The sequence below is a fragment of the Danio rerio genome, chromosome 2 (assembly GCF_049306965.1).
Source record: "Danio rerio strain Tuebingen ecotype United States chromosome 2, GRCz12tu, whole genome shotgun sequence".
Classification (NCBI taxonomy): Eukaryota; Metazoa; Chordata; class Actinopteri; order Cypriniformes; family Danionidae; genus Danio; species Danio rerio.
The window spans coordinates 3011235-3025000 of NC_133177.1; the positions used below are offsets into that span (position 1 = coordinate 3011235).

General features: G+C 38.6%; 1 protein-coding gene across 2 annotated transcripts in view; it reads left to right on the forward strand.

Annotated features, from left to right (window-relative positions):
* Positions 1-13347, forward strand: part of rock1 (Rho-associated, coiled-coil containing protein kinase 1) — an 81788-nt gene extending 68441 nt beyond the window's left edge. Inside the window, exons 28-33 of one of the 2 annotated variants that reach the window (XM_021478592.3) lie at positions 1570-1640; positions 1739-1827; positions 3349-3427; positions 3909-4170; positions 5504-5711; positions 8899-13347. In XM_021478592.3, coding sequence (XP_021334267.1) covers positions 1570-1640; positions 1739-1827; positions 3349-3427; positions 3909-4170; positions 5504-5711; positions 8899-8950 — 761 coding nt within the window. In that variant the 3' untranslated portion in view covers positions 8951-13347. 2 annotated transcript variants of the gene reach the window in all.
* Positions 13348-13766: the final 419 nt, after the last annotated feature.

The following is a 13766-nucleotide window of genomic DNA, read 5'->3' on the forward strand; positions in this document are numbered from 1 at the left end:
CACATACACTCTCAAACCAGTAACATTTTAACTGCATTGCATCATGGTTTGGTTTCAATTTGGTTATAGTGGTTTGGTTACAATTACAGGTTTGGCTTGTCACTTGATAAAAAATGCACAGTTTAACACTGCTGAAGTACCGAGCCAATTACTAATAAACCTGTGAAGATGATAAACATTCCTGGCTTTATAATGCAGAATTGCACATTATTCTAAAAGAAAACATCATCAACTATCAGCCTGTTAGCTGTGGTTATGTTAGACTAAATTAAAATACAATGCTTGCTAACACTTTATTTTAAGGTACAATTCTCGCAATTAATACACAATCAATATGGCTCTTACTTAAATAAACTACTAATTTGCTGATATTAATAGTTATTAAGGTAATAGTTGGGTTTAGGTATTGTATGGAAGCCCATTCCTGCCATTTTGAATTTTGAGTTATAAAGTCGCAATTCCGAGTTATAAAGTCAGAATTCAGAGTTATAAAGTCAGAATTCCGAGTCATAAAGTTGTAATCCCTTGTTATAAAGTCAGAATTCCAAGTTATAAAGTCGTAATTCCGAGTTATAAAGTCGTAATTCCGAGTTATTTAGTCGCAAAACTGAGTTATATAGTCCAATTCCGAGTTATAAAGTCGCAATTTCGAGTTATAAAGTCAGAATTCCCAGTTATTAAGTCGTAGTTCCGAGTTTTAAGGTTGATATTCTGAGTTATACAATCACAAAACCGAGTGATGTAGACCAATTCCGAGTCATAAAGTCACAATTCCGATGTATAGTCAAAATTTCGAGTTATAAAGTCGCAATTGCTAGTTATAATGTCGTAATTCTGATTTATAGTCGCAATTCCAAGTCATAAAGTCGCAATTCCGAGTTATAAAGTCGCAATTGTGTTATAAAGTCGTAATTCTGAGTTATAGTTGCAATTCCGAGTTATAAAGTCACAATTCTGAGTTATAAAGTCACAATTCTGAGTTATAAAGTCACAATTCTGAGTTATAAAGTCACAATTCTGAGTTATAAAGTCACAATTCTTAATATCTCAGAATTGCGACTTTATAATGTTTTTTTTTATAATTTTTTTTTAACAACATTTTTTAGAGATCATGTAGAATAACTAATAAAGTACTATAAAAACAGCCAATAATAGACGGGTAATTAAAAGTGAAAATATCTTTAATTAAAAGTATAACCAATTGTTTTATTGTTTTTACTTCTATAACAGAGGTTGTGGTCCATGTGCATTATTAAATAATAATTTTTTGCCTGATGGCTTTTTACTCATTGTTTTCTCTCATTCACACATGGAAGTGTTGAACATCTCATTTTCAGCATCCATTTCATTCGTTATGGAATATAATATAAAAGTCCTGCCCTTGTTTGGGATTTTTTGATGCTACAACAGTGTGCAGTGAGGCAGTTGCTTTAAAGTGTACCTGGTTTAAGCATGTTAGTTACAGCTATTTCATTTGTTTTGGATTGTCTCACGACCTTGGTTTGTGTTTTAGTGCATGTCTGTTTCTTTTGCCTTCTTCTGAATTTAATGGATTTTATTTGTCTTCAGAATCCAGGCTTGAAGGCTGGCTCGCAATACCTAATAGAGCTAATATTAAAAGATATGGCTGGAAAAAACAGGTAAGACTTGGATGACAAAATTGGACATTTATGACCTGCTTTTCTCCCTCTTCTCTAATATATATATATATATATATTTGTGTATTTGTTTCTTTCAGTATGTTGTGGTGAGCAGTAAAAAAATCCTCTTTTACAATGACGAGCAGGACAAGGAGCAGTCCAATCCCTCTATGGTACTAGATATTGAGTGAGTATTCTGACCAATAACCATAAAAACTAGCCTAGAGCACAGTCTGCTGTTAAACACTATCCTAGAGTGCCGTCTGCTGTTTAAAAGCTAGACTAGAGTGCCGTCTGTTGTTAAACCCTTGCCTAGAGCACCGTCTGCTGTTTAAAAGCTAGCCTAGAGCTCCGTCTGCTGTTAAACACTAGCCTAGAATGACATTAGCTTTAAAAACTATGCTAGAGCGCTGTCTGCTGTTAAAAACTAGCCTAGAGCGTTATCTGCTGGTAAAAACTAGCCTAGAGCACCGTCTGCTGTTTAAAAACTAGCCTAGAGCGCCATCTGCTGTTAAAAACTAGCCTAGAGCGCCATCTGCTGTTTAAAAACTAGCCTAGAGCACCGTCTGCTGTTAAAAACTAGCCTAGAGCGTTATCTGCTGGTAAAAACTAGCCTAGAGCACCGTCTGCTGTTAAACACTAGCCTAGAGCGCCATCTGTTGATAAAAACAAGCCTAGAGCGCTGTCTGCTGATAAACACTAGCCTAGAGCGCCATCTGTTGATAAAAACAAGCCTAGAGCGTTGTCTGCTGTTTAAAAACCAGCCTAGAGCGCCGTCTGCTGTTAAACACTAGCCTAGAGCGTTGTCTGTTGATAAAAACAAGCCTAGAGCGCCGTCTGCTGTTGAACACTAGCCTAGAGTGCCATCTGCTGTTAAACATTACACTGGAGGGCCGTCTGCTGTTAAACACTAGCCTAGAATGACGTTAGCTTTAAAAACTATGCTAGAGCGCTGTCTTCTGTTTAAAAACAGGACTAGAGCGCCATCTGCTGTTAAAAACTAGCCTAGAGCGCCATCTGCTGTTTAAAAACTAGCCTAGAGCACCGTCTGCTGTTAAAAACTAGCCTAGAGCGTTATCTGCTGGTAAAAACTAGCCTAGAGCACCGTCTGCTGTTAAACACTAGCCTAGAGCGCCATCTGTTGATAAAAACAAGCCTAGAGCGCCGTCTGCTGATAAACACTAGCCTAGAGCGCCATCTGTTGATAAAAACAAGCCTAGAGTGCTGTCTGCTGATAAACACTAGCCTAGAGCGCCATCTGTTGATAAAAACAAGCCTAGAGCGTTGTCTGCTGTTTAAAAACCAGCCTAGAGCGCCGTCTGCTGTTAAACACTAGCCTAGAGCGCCGTCTGTTGATAAAAACAAGCCTAGAGCGCCGTCTGCTGTTAAACACTAGCCTAGAGTGCCATCTGCTGTTAAGCATTACACTGGAGGGCCGTCTGCTGTTAAACACTAGCCTAGAGCGCTATCTGCTGTTGAACACTAGCCTAGAGCACTGTCTGCTCTTAAACATTAGCCTAGAGCACTGTCTGCTTTTAAAACTATCCTAGAATGCCATCTGCTCTTAAACACTAATCTAGAGCACCGTCTGCTGTTAATCACCAATCCAATCCATGTTATCAGTTATTTCATTCATTCCTGTTTGTAAAATGCAATGATTTACTTGCTACTATATTAAAATGTATGTGTTTTTGTGTTCACATCACAGTAAACTTTTCCATGTGCGTCCTGTCACACAAGGTGACGTTTACCGAGCAGAGACTGATGAAATCCCAAGAATATTCCAGGTCAGTTTTTGAATATATTTTCTAATAATAAAGGTCATAAAATGCCCCATAATGATATAATCACCATATGCGTGCTATTTAAAGAGTGTGTTAGTGATTTGGTGGTCCACAATCCGTGTACACGTTGCTTATTACACACACAGGGAGGCACAGCAGCACACAACCTTAAGTCTGCCATGTAAATAACAAATCTGCTTGGCAAGATCCCAACTCACTCGTAAAGGGAATGGGAGATCAAACTCTGATGGGTTTAATGCACATTACTCTCAAAAACACACCCATTACTGATTAAGAGAATAAAGACAACCCCTTTAGGTTATGCGCTGGGTAGGCAGACTGTTTTTCACACCGTTAAAACAGCAAAAGTGGATTCAGATATACCCTAACTGTGCATCTCTAAAATAGATCATTAAAATGAGCTTCACAACCTTTGATATCTTCACCTGAATCTGCAAATTGAATGAGAGTGTTTGTGGTTTAGATCCTGTATGCTAATGAAGGCGAATGCCGGAAGGAGACAGATGTGGAGAGTGTTCCTCAGGGAGATAAAGCCAACTGTTTGCCCCACAAAGGCCACGAGTTCATCCCAACGCTCTACCATTTCCCCACTAACTGCGAAGCTTGCTCCAAACCCCTGTGGCACGTGTTTAAGCCTCCGCCAGCCCTCGAGTGCCGCCGCTGCCACGTAAAGTGCCATAAAGATCACCTGGACAAGAAGGAGGACATGATCACCCCTTGCAAAGGTTAGAAGCTAGCAGCAAAATGTTCCCTTGTGTTTACGATACTTACAGGGTTTCTGCAGGGTCTTAAAATGTCTTAAATCTCAAAATCCACATTTTAGGCCTTAAAAAGTCTTACATTTACAGAAATATTGTGTTGTTGGTCTTAAATCTTTGTTTAAACAGGTCTTCATTTTCCTTTGTTCGTGTTTTGCAGTCAAATCCGGCAGCTATGTATCATAATGGTTTAATTATCTTTCTTACAGTTACATTTGTTTAAATGGTCTCCACTGCTGAGGACACCGACCTGGGGTGTGTTTTCCAAACAATGACGTAACTCACCGCTGAACTGTCATAGTACGATGCATCTTTTGGGAAAAGAACTATGTAGTGACGACTGTTTCCCAAAACCTGAAGTTTCTCTGTCGCAGATCCATCGCTTGAACTACATTAGTTATAATGTAAAACGCCCATTATAATGCTCTAAAGTGGATACTTCTAACTACTTCTGTAGAGATAAATTTAAAATTAAATTGTTTTACACAAACAGGCATTTAAAGTAAAATCCAATATTAGTTTTGTTAAAATAGATAGAACACATCCAGAAACTGTTTCAAACTACAGCTCCAGAAGTGTGGTTGCCAGTGCTTAAGTTTGCGACGCAGTTTGCGAATGTTCGCTGGAGCGACGGATTTGGGAAACAGCACATCAACAAACTATGTTTGTGACGATGGAACTTGCAATCTCAGTTGGCTAACGATGGTTTTGGGAAATGCACCCCTTGACAGATTGTTGTATTTAGTTGATTATAGTTTTTAAAGCTTTTAAAACATTTGTTCATTTTCAACAATTATTAAAAAGAAAGTTTAATTGTTTAATGTTGTATGTTGTTTAATGGATACAAGTAGAGCTTGCTGGTTTTTACACAATATTTAAAAGATTTAGCTAAGAAATAAAATCCAAAATATAGTTTTTTTTATTATTGATATATTATTGTGTTATTAAATTGATTAAATTTGAATGTTTTAATACACAAATAAAAATCTTTTCCATTCGGGCCATTTGAAAAATGGTCAAAAATTTCATTCATAATGCCTTGAAAAGTCTTAAATTTAACTCTGTGAAGCCTGCAGAAACCCTGATTTATTATTTGGGTATAAGATTCTGACGTTATGATAACCTTGGATTAAAATGTCATGGTAATTTTCAGTTTTGGGTCTCATTAATCTCATTAAGTACTTTTTTATTATCGCATACAGCTGAAGTCAGACTTATTAGCCCCCTGTATATTTTCCCCCAATTTCTGTTAAACAGATGTTTTTCATGTTTGATGTCTAATTTTGTTCTCGTCTCTCAGTGAACTATGACGTGACGTCGGCTAGAGATATGCTACTTCTGGCTTTGTCTCAAGACGAGCAGAAGAAATGGATCGGTCATCTAGGCAAGAAGATTCCCAAGACTCCACCATCCACCTTCGCACGGCAGTCTCCTCGATCAATGTCCGTTCGTTCCGGAGCCAACCAGTCCTTCCGCAAAAACCCCAAAAATGTCCCAGGAAAGCCCAGGTAATTCAGCTTCACACACTCACAGTATTACTTAATCCCAATGTGCTTGGTTAAGCAGCAAACAGTTACTCTGGATTTAAAGGGATAGTTCACGCAAAAATGAAAATTTCCTGTTCATTTACTCACTTCTACCTGAATGGAGCAACGGTTTTATTCACGTCACCTCATATCTCAGCTTCTCATCTAATCTTCTGACCAATCAAATGCTCTCTAGTATCTGGATTGCCCCGCCCCCTTCACATTGAATGCGCTTAAGCTCAGCCACTCTCACTGGTAGAGTGGCGATAAACTAAATTCTATTGGCTGTTGGGTTGCAGCTGCATTATGTACCACCCTCTTTTTCGTCTTTCGATTGAGATTACATCAAAAATTCTATTGGCTGTTTTTTAAAAGGGGTGGAGCTACATTATGTACCACCCTCTTTTTGTGTTTCGATTGAGATTACATCAAAAATTTTATTGGCTGATTTTTTAAAAAGGGGTGGAGCTGCATTAAGTACCACCCTCTTTTTGTTTTTCGATTGAGATTACATCCAAAAATTCTATTGGCTGTTTTTAAAAGGGGTGGGGCTACATTATGTACCACCCTCTTTTTGTTTTTCGATTGAGATTACATAAAAAATTCTATTGGCTGTTTTTTAAAAAGGGGTGGAGCTATGTTATGTACCACCCTCTTTTTGTTTTTCGATTGAGATTACATAAAAAATTCTATTGGCTGTTTTTTAAAAAGGGGTGGAGCTATGTTATGTACCACCCTCTTTTTGTGTTTAATTGAGATTACATCAAACATTGAATAAAAATACACATTTAAAGCACTTTACCGGATCTTTAAAGAAGACTTGAGCTGAATCTGTGTTGTTTGGTAATTATATAATGGCAGTGAATGGTGATAGGTCTATAACACGTATATACAAGCCATACCTGTCAACATTGAGATGTGAAAATAAGGCATATGCCCACCAAGACTGACATCTCCGCTCCGCTCCGCTTCAAATGACGTGTACAGAATTTGTTTGGGAAACAGCGCCTATTTATCACTATTGAGCGCGCCAGCTGACAGTCACGCACTGCTATATGACTGTTTTGAGGATTGCATATGAGGGGCGACGGCACCTGTATTGAAAAGGAAGGGAATTTCGCCGTTTTTATATTTATTTTAAAGTGTTTTCATGCCTAAATAAAATGAAAGCACAGATCAGACTCTCATTTAAGAGCAAAGGGCGGCCCCTGGTGGTTCGGTGGGATGGGTTGTATATAGGGAGGATCGGCTCTTTAATGTTTATTGCCACCTTTCATAGAAAGATTGAAATACGGGAAAATCCCTTTACAGGATGATAGTGTGATAGAACTGTAAAATATAGGAGACTCCTGGGAAAAACGGGAGGGATGACAGGTATGAAACGACCCCAAATCAATAGCCATGGCTCCTGATGACACACTGAGGTCTTATGAAGCAAAACCATTGGTTTGTGTAGGAAACTGAATATTATTTACAATATTGTTAGCTTTTATCCATGGCCTGCTCCAAATGCGCACATGCTGGCATTCACCCTCAAACGCGACTGGACTACAATCGGACTACATTCAGACATGCACCGAGAACTGTTTGGACCAGGCTGAGGATCAAAGCTAATAATATTGTAAATAATGTTCAATTTCTTTTTGCTTCCCAAGAGCTCAGTGTGTAAACAGGAGCCACAACTATTGATTTGGTTTGTATGTGTTTGTTTTTAATCTCAAAAATGGGTCACCATTCACTGCCATTATATGAATCACCATGAGCCACAGATTCAGCTCAAAATCATCTTTAATGTTCTGCTGATGAAAAAAAGTCACCTAGATCTTGGATGAGCTGCGAGTGAGTAAATGTATAGGAATTTTTGAGTTTTGGGTGAACTAGCCCTTTAATGTGAAGTCATATTTCACCCCAGAACATCAAAGAAATAATGTCAGGGTATGGAATTTTGGCAATATCGTGCAATTTTAAAAGATCTGTTCAAGAAATTGAATGAGCGCCAATTTGTGGCAGAAGGTAGATTTTTCTGCATCCCAATCATCACAAATACTGCAGAAGACCTACTGGAACACGCATGGCCCCAAGAGTCTCACTGAAATCAGTCAAGTTCGGTGAAGGAAAAATCATGGTTTGGGGTAACATTCAGAACATTCATCAACAGTCTGAGGTATCAAGACATTTGTGCTGCCCATTACATTACAAACCACAGGAGAGGGACAATTCTCCAGCAGGATAGCGCTCCTTCTCATACTTCAGCCTCCACATCAAAGCTCCTGAAAGCAAAGAAGATCAAGGTGCTCTGGGATTGGCCAGCCCAGTCACCAGACATGAACATTATTGAGCATGTCTGAGGTAAGATGGAGGAGGCGTTGAAGATGAATCCAAAGGATGTTGATGAACTCTGGGAGTCCTGCAGAAACGCTTCCTCTGCCATTCCAGATGACTTTATTAATCAGTGATTTGAGTTAGAGATGTATGGATGCAGACCTTCAAGCTCATGATGGAGTCAGACACAATATTCATTCTGTCTCCACTGCAGCAGGACTTTATATTCTATACTGGACATTATTTCTGTTCAGTAATGAGACTTTTGTCTAAGTAGAGTCAGATCTTACTGTCCTAATGAAATCATTAAAGATCAAGGCATGACCATGTTTTAATGTGGTAAAATAAGCATAATAATCTAGAGGCCTTTGCCTTTCTCATTAGCCACATCCGATACCAGATGATCAACTAAAAGTCAAGTTGTTATCTGTTCTTCCTAAAACTTAGATAGGCGACAATAATCAGGTAGTGAATGCTATTTAATTAATAAATGATTTAATATATAGAATGCAAACAAGGTCAGCTATGTTTTGAGTGATTGTAAACAAACAAAATAAAGCAAAGGTAAAAGAAATCAGTCATTAAATCTATTATGTATTAAAATGTTAAAACAGTCTCCTCACTTGGGGGAAAATCTAAAACTTCTAAAGTAATAAGTCTGACTTGAGCTGTATATTTTGGATATATCTTGATATTTGGGGTGAAATATGACTGGAGTATTTCTGATTGTAATTGTGCTACTGAAGGCTATAATGCAGTGCAGTGTGGTGACGGGCTGTTATAGCACTTATATCCAATCTTTATAGATGATCTTACATCTTTATCTTTATATTATCTAATCTCATAGCAGGGCACAGTCCATTCTCCAGGCTGCAGACACAACCTCCAGCACATGCTGACCACATCATTCAGCTTCCCAACACCTTTACTGTGCAATGCTGTAGTCCAGCGCTCCATCTGTTAGATTGAGGCTTAACTGTGGGGACTTTTATTTTGGAGGACTCTTCTTTTCTTATGACTTTCTTGAACCGGCAAATTCTTTCCTTTGAAAACTTTACCAGTGTTTGGGCAACGGGCTATATGCACAGCAATAGTTTTCAGGCACCCGTAAGGTTAATGTGGCTATTTTCAGTTTCACTAGGTTACTTTTACAGCATCATTTCATTCAAATACAAGCAGTTAAATTGATTTAAGCATTGATTTTGTTGTTTAGGCGTGAAATTAGATGAAAAGCCATGTATAGAAGTGCTGTCAGTAGCAGCAGGCGAGCACTATAACTCCATTGAAAATAGTGTGGTAAAATAAATGTCCATATTTTAAAGATTTAATTGAATTTAATGCAGTTTAAGATGCGCTTTTCTATCGTATCTCAATCAGACAGTGATTGCTGATTTTTAAACAAACTAGATCTTAAATGTGGTGAGTTTATAATGGCATGACAGTTCACAGGAAGTGCTTTTGCTGGCTGACTGAAAATTAAAAGTCCCTGTGCATATACCCCATTCAGAGGGACTTTACTTGAGCTGGACTGAGGCTCTGTGGGCTTTCCCGCTCTTAAGTTATTTTCATCTGCAAGAAAAGACGCTCTTGACTTGGGAATTGGCATTCAGTAAACTTTAATGTAGACAAATATCTGACTAGAGTGTCAATTTAATACAAGCTTATCAAAGTTTCTCTGTCTTCATCCTTCTATGATGGTATGAAGAGGTGATGTTCATGAAATCTGATGGAAGTATTTTGACATGAAGTAAATGGAGCGACTTTGTTGACAGCTTGACTGTTTGATTTGTTATTAAGTACACCTTGCTGAGTGTGAATATATCTGCTTCTGTATCAGTCAGGACGTAACAACACAATATAACTATTTTGACGGCTAATTTGTATCATTCATATATTTAGGATGCATCACGCATCTGCTCATATCTAGTGATGAGGCAAAGTTAGTGTCGGCCTTCTTGTTTACTTTATTCTTATTAAAAATTATATTTACATGTGAGTTATCTAGAGCTGTGACAAAAACAGCTTGAAATCGATTCTGCGTGAGACTTTCAAAATGCATCTCTGATTACTCTTTGAGTTTTTAACTGCGGACTTCACTCTAGGCTAGTTTTTAACAGCGAACGGCGCTCTAGGCTAGTTTTTAACAGCAGACGGTGCTCTAGACTAGTTTTTAACAAGGGATGGTGCTCTAGGCTAGTTTTTAACAGCAGACTGTGCTCTAGGATAGTTTTTAACAAGGGACGGCGCTTTAGGCTAGTGTTTAACAGCAGAAGGTGCTCTTGGCCAGTTTTTAAACAGCAGACGGCGCTCTAGGACTGTTTTTAACATCAGACGGCGCTCTAGGCTAGTGTTTAACAGCAGAGGGTGCTCTTGGCTAGTTTTCAAACAGCAGACGGCACTCTAGACTAGTTTTTAACAGCAAATGCCGCTCTGGACTTGTTTTTAACAGCAGACGGCGCTCTAGGCTAGTTTTTAACAGTGGATGGCGCTCTGTCTTTTTTTACAGCAGACTGTGCTCTAGGCTTGTTTTTAACAGCAGACAGCGCTCTAAGACTGTTCTTAACAGGTGAGGGCGCTCTAGGCTAGTTTTTAACAGCAGACGGCGCTCTGGACTTGTTTTTAACAGCAGACGGCGCTCTAGGCTAGTTTTTAACAGTGAATGGCGCTCTATGTCTTTTTTTACAGCAGATGGTGCTCTAGGCTTGTTTTTAACAGCAGACAGCGCTCTAGGACTTTTTTAAACAGAAGACGGCGCTCTAGGCTAGTTTTAACATCAGATGGCGCTCTAGACTTGTTTTTAACAGCAGACGGTGCTCTAGGCTAGTTTTTAACAGTGGATGGCGCTCTGTCTTTTTTTTTACAGTAGATGGCGCTCTAGGTTAGTTTTTAACAGCAGACGTTGCTCTAGGCTGGTTTTTAACAGTGGATGGCGCTCTGTCTTTTTTTTTTTACAATAGACTGCGCTCTAGGCTAGTTTTTAACAGCATACGCTGCTCTGGGCTACTTTTTAGCAACGGACGGCACTCTAGACTTGCTTTTAACAGCGGACATCGCTCTAGACTTGTTTTTTACAGTAGACGGCGCTCTAGGTTAGTTTTTAATAGCAGACGGCGTTCTAGACGTGTTTTTAACAGTAGACGGCTTTCTAGGCTAGTGTTTTACATCAGACGGCGCTCTAGGCTAGTTTTTAAGGGTGCTCTAGGCAAGGACTGAGACATTGTGAATCGAGAAATAATTCTGCATTAATTGTCATTGATAATTCTGTATTCTTAACAAACAGCCGTGCTCTGACAATCCTTAAACAAACCACTCGAACGTAAAACACTCATTAATAAAGTTGATGATTTAATGAAATTAAAAATATAAGGCTCCTAACTGATTCAAGAGAAAACAGCGATGCATTTTGAAAATCCAAGAATAAATGTAGAATCGATTTCTCAAAAGATATTTCACCACAACTCCCAAATTATCCACAAATTTGTCATTACTTAAACAATATTGTTGTGAGATAAACAGGAAGAATGTATATAATCGATTATTATGTGCTAAATATTGTTACAAAATGCTATTATTTGTTGTACAGCCTTTGTTTTATGTGGATTTAAATCCATATATGACACTAATATCATACTGTAAAAAATGTAAAACTATTCCATATTGCAGGACAAATTAATAACATTTTCCTTTCAGATTTCCAAACTCAATACTATAACATGCAGTAATCTTGATATGAAGTGAAAAAAATCTCTTTAAAGATCTGTTTAATTTGACAGGCTTCATTTACTTCATGTAAAATACTTTACTGCGGTTAAATGTGTGTGTTGTGTTCCTGTCACATCCTAACTTAAAACGCGTGTGTGGGTGTGTGTCAATCATATAAAACTGCCTTTAACAGGGATCTGCATTCAGAGTGATTCTACATGTACACTTTCTAGAGTTGTTTTCTTTCTCTTCTTTCTTCCAGCTAACCATCTGAACTTCTGGATAAAATTGGGATTTTGTACTGTCCTCTGCAAAAACCTCACACGAAAAACAGAAAAAAAAAAAAACACGTAACAAAACTTTGAATTAACCTTTTAAAGTTGCATTTCACACAAACCAGTTTAAGAAAAGACTGTAATTGGTGCTGGAAATCCGAGATTCGCGTTTCACAAAGACATCATGGAGGTTTTTTGGCGCCATCTTTCTCTATTTTCCCACATTACATCTCCTTCTGTCCAGAGGAAAAGCTTTGACGTCTTTTCACATCTTGGGAAGGAAACTATCAGCTGTTCTGTTCGGACGACACAATAAAGGGGAAATTTGGGACCATGAAAGGGTCTTTTTGTTTTGGTTTTCAAACTATTTCCTCTTTAATCCACTCCGACGCCGCCTTCTGACGGACTCTGGTTGCCTTATTCTGTCCCTCAAAGTCTCTGTGGAAAATGATTTAGGTTTGGGACAAACTGTTGGGTACTGAGAGTTTCTGAGGGGAGATTTTTGGGGTTTTTTTAAGCGGAGCATGGAGAGTAATTACATCTATGCATCATATTATCATATTTGTCATTATCATCATCGCTTTTTGGAGTCTCCAAGCCATCTCGATGGCATCAGGAGGCTTAAACTGTCATGAAAACCACGGAAGCGTTTTTGTGTCGGTGTGTGTTCATCGGGTACATTGTTTTCTGTAATATTCATATCTTTTTGTAATTTGTTGCCTTACATTTGACTCATAGATAAATGTTTCAAAAGAGGAAAACATTAAGTTAACAAATGTAACTGCACTGTTTTGAATTGTAATTTATTTGTAGACTAAACAGCCGTAGCGTTTGGCTCACCTAGTGCCTTTTTGGATAACAATTTTACTGCCATATCCGAGTTTCTCTCCAGTGGATCTTTGCTATTATCATACTTCGAAAGAAAACGAGCATATCTAATACGGTGTGATCCTTTATTTTTATTTTTATCAGAACCTAGAAAGGGCGGAGCATCTATTGCATGTCTTAAATGTTGTCGACCAAAGTTCACATGTACATGATGATGGGCAACATGTCCTGCTATTTTCGTAAAAACAAATATATATTACAAAATCAAATCCGCCATCTTCCCATTGAAATAGTGTCCTTCAGTGTACATTCTCAAACGATATGATGACGAATACCTCCTCAGTGATCCATCATGGGTTTTTTTGTACATGCGTGTTCAGTTAAATAAGCACTGGAACTATGATCTGTTGTCGTGGATGTACTGCATGTTCGGTTGCATTGGAGGCCGCACTGATGGATATGTGTCAATAAACATATCTTTATCTATCAGCGATGACCTGTGTGTTCTGTCTGCCTGCTTTAATTATGCTTTATATTCTGTTTATTGACATGTGTGAACACAAATTTGTGAAGTGGTGTTAGTGAGGCCAGCAGGGGGCGCTTAACCTGCGGTCTGTGTGGGTCCTAACAGTATAGTGAAGGGGACTCTATAGTGCTCAGTGAGTGCCGTCTTTCACATGAGACCGAGGTCCTGACTCTCTGTGGTCGTTAAAAATCCCAGAATGTCCTTCGAAAAAGAGTAGGGGTTTAACCCTGGCATCCTGGCCAAATCTACTGGTCTCTGTCCATCAAGGCCTCTTAACCATTCCCATATCACATTGTCTTCAACACTTTGTGTCCTCCTCACCAACCAGCTGGTGTGCATCTGGCGCAATATGGCTGCCCTCACTTCATCCAGGTTGCACTCTGG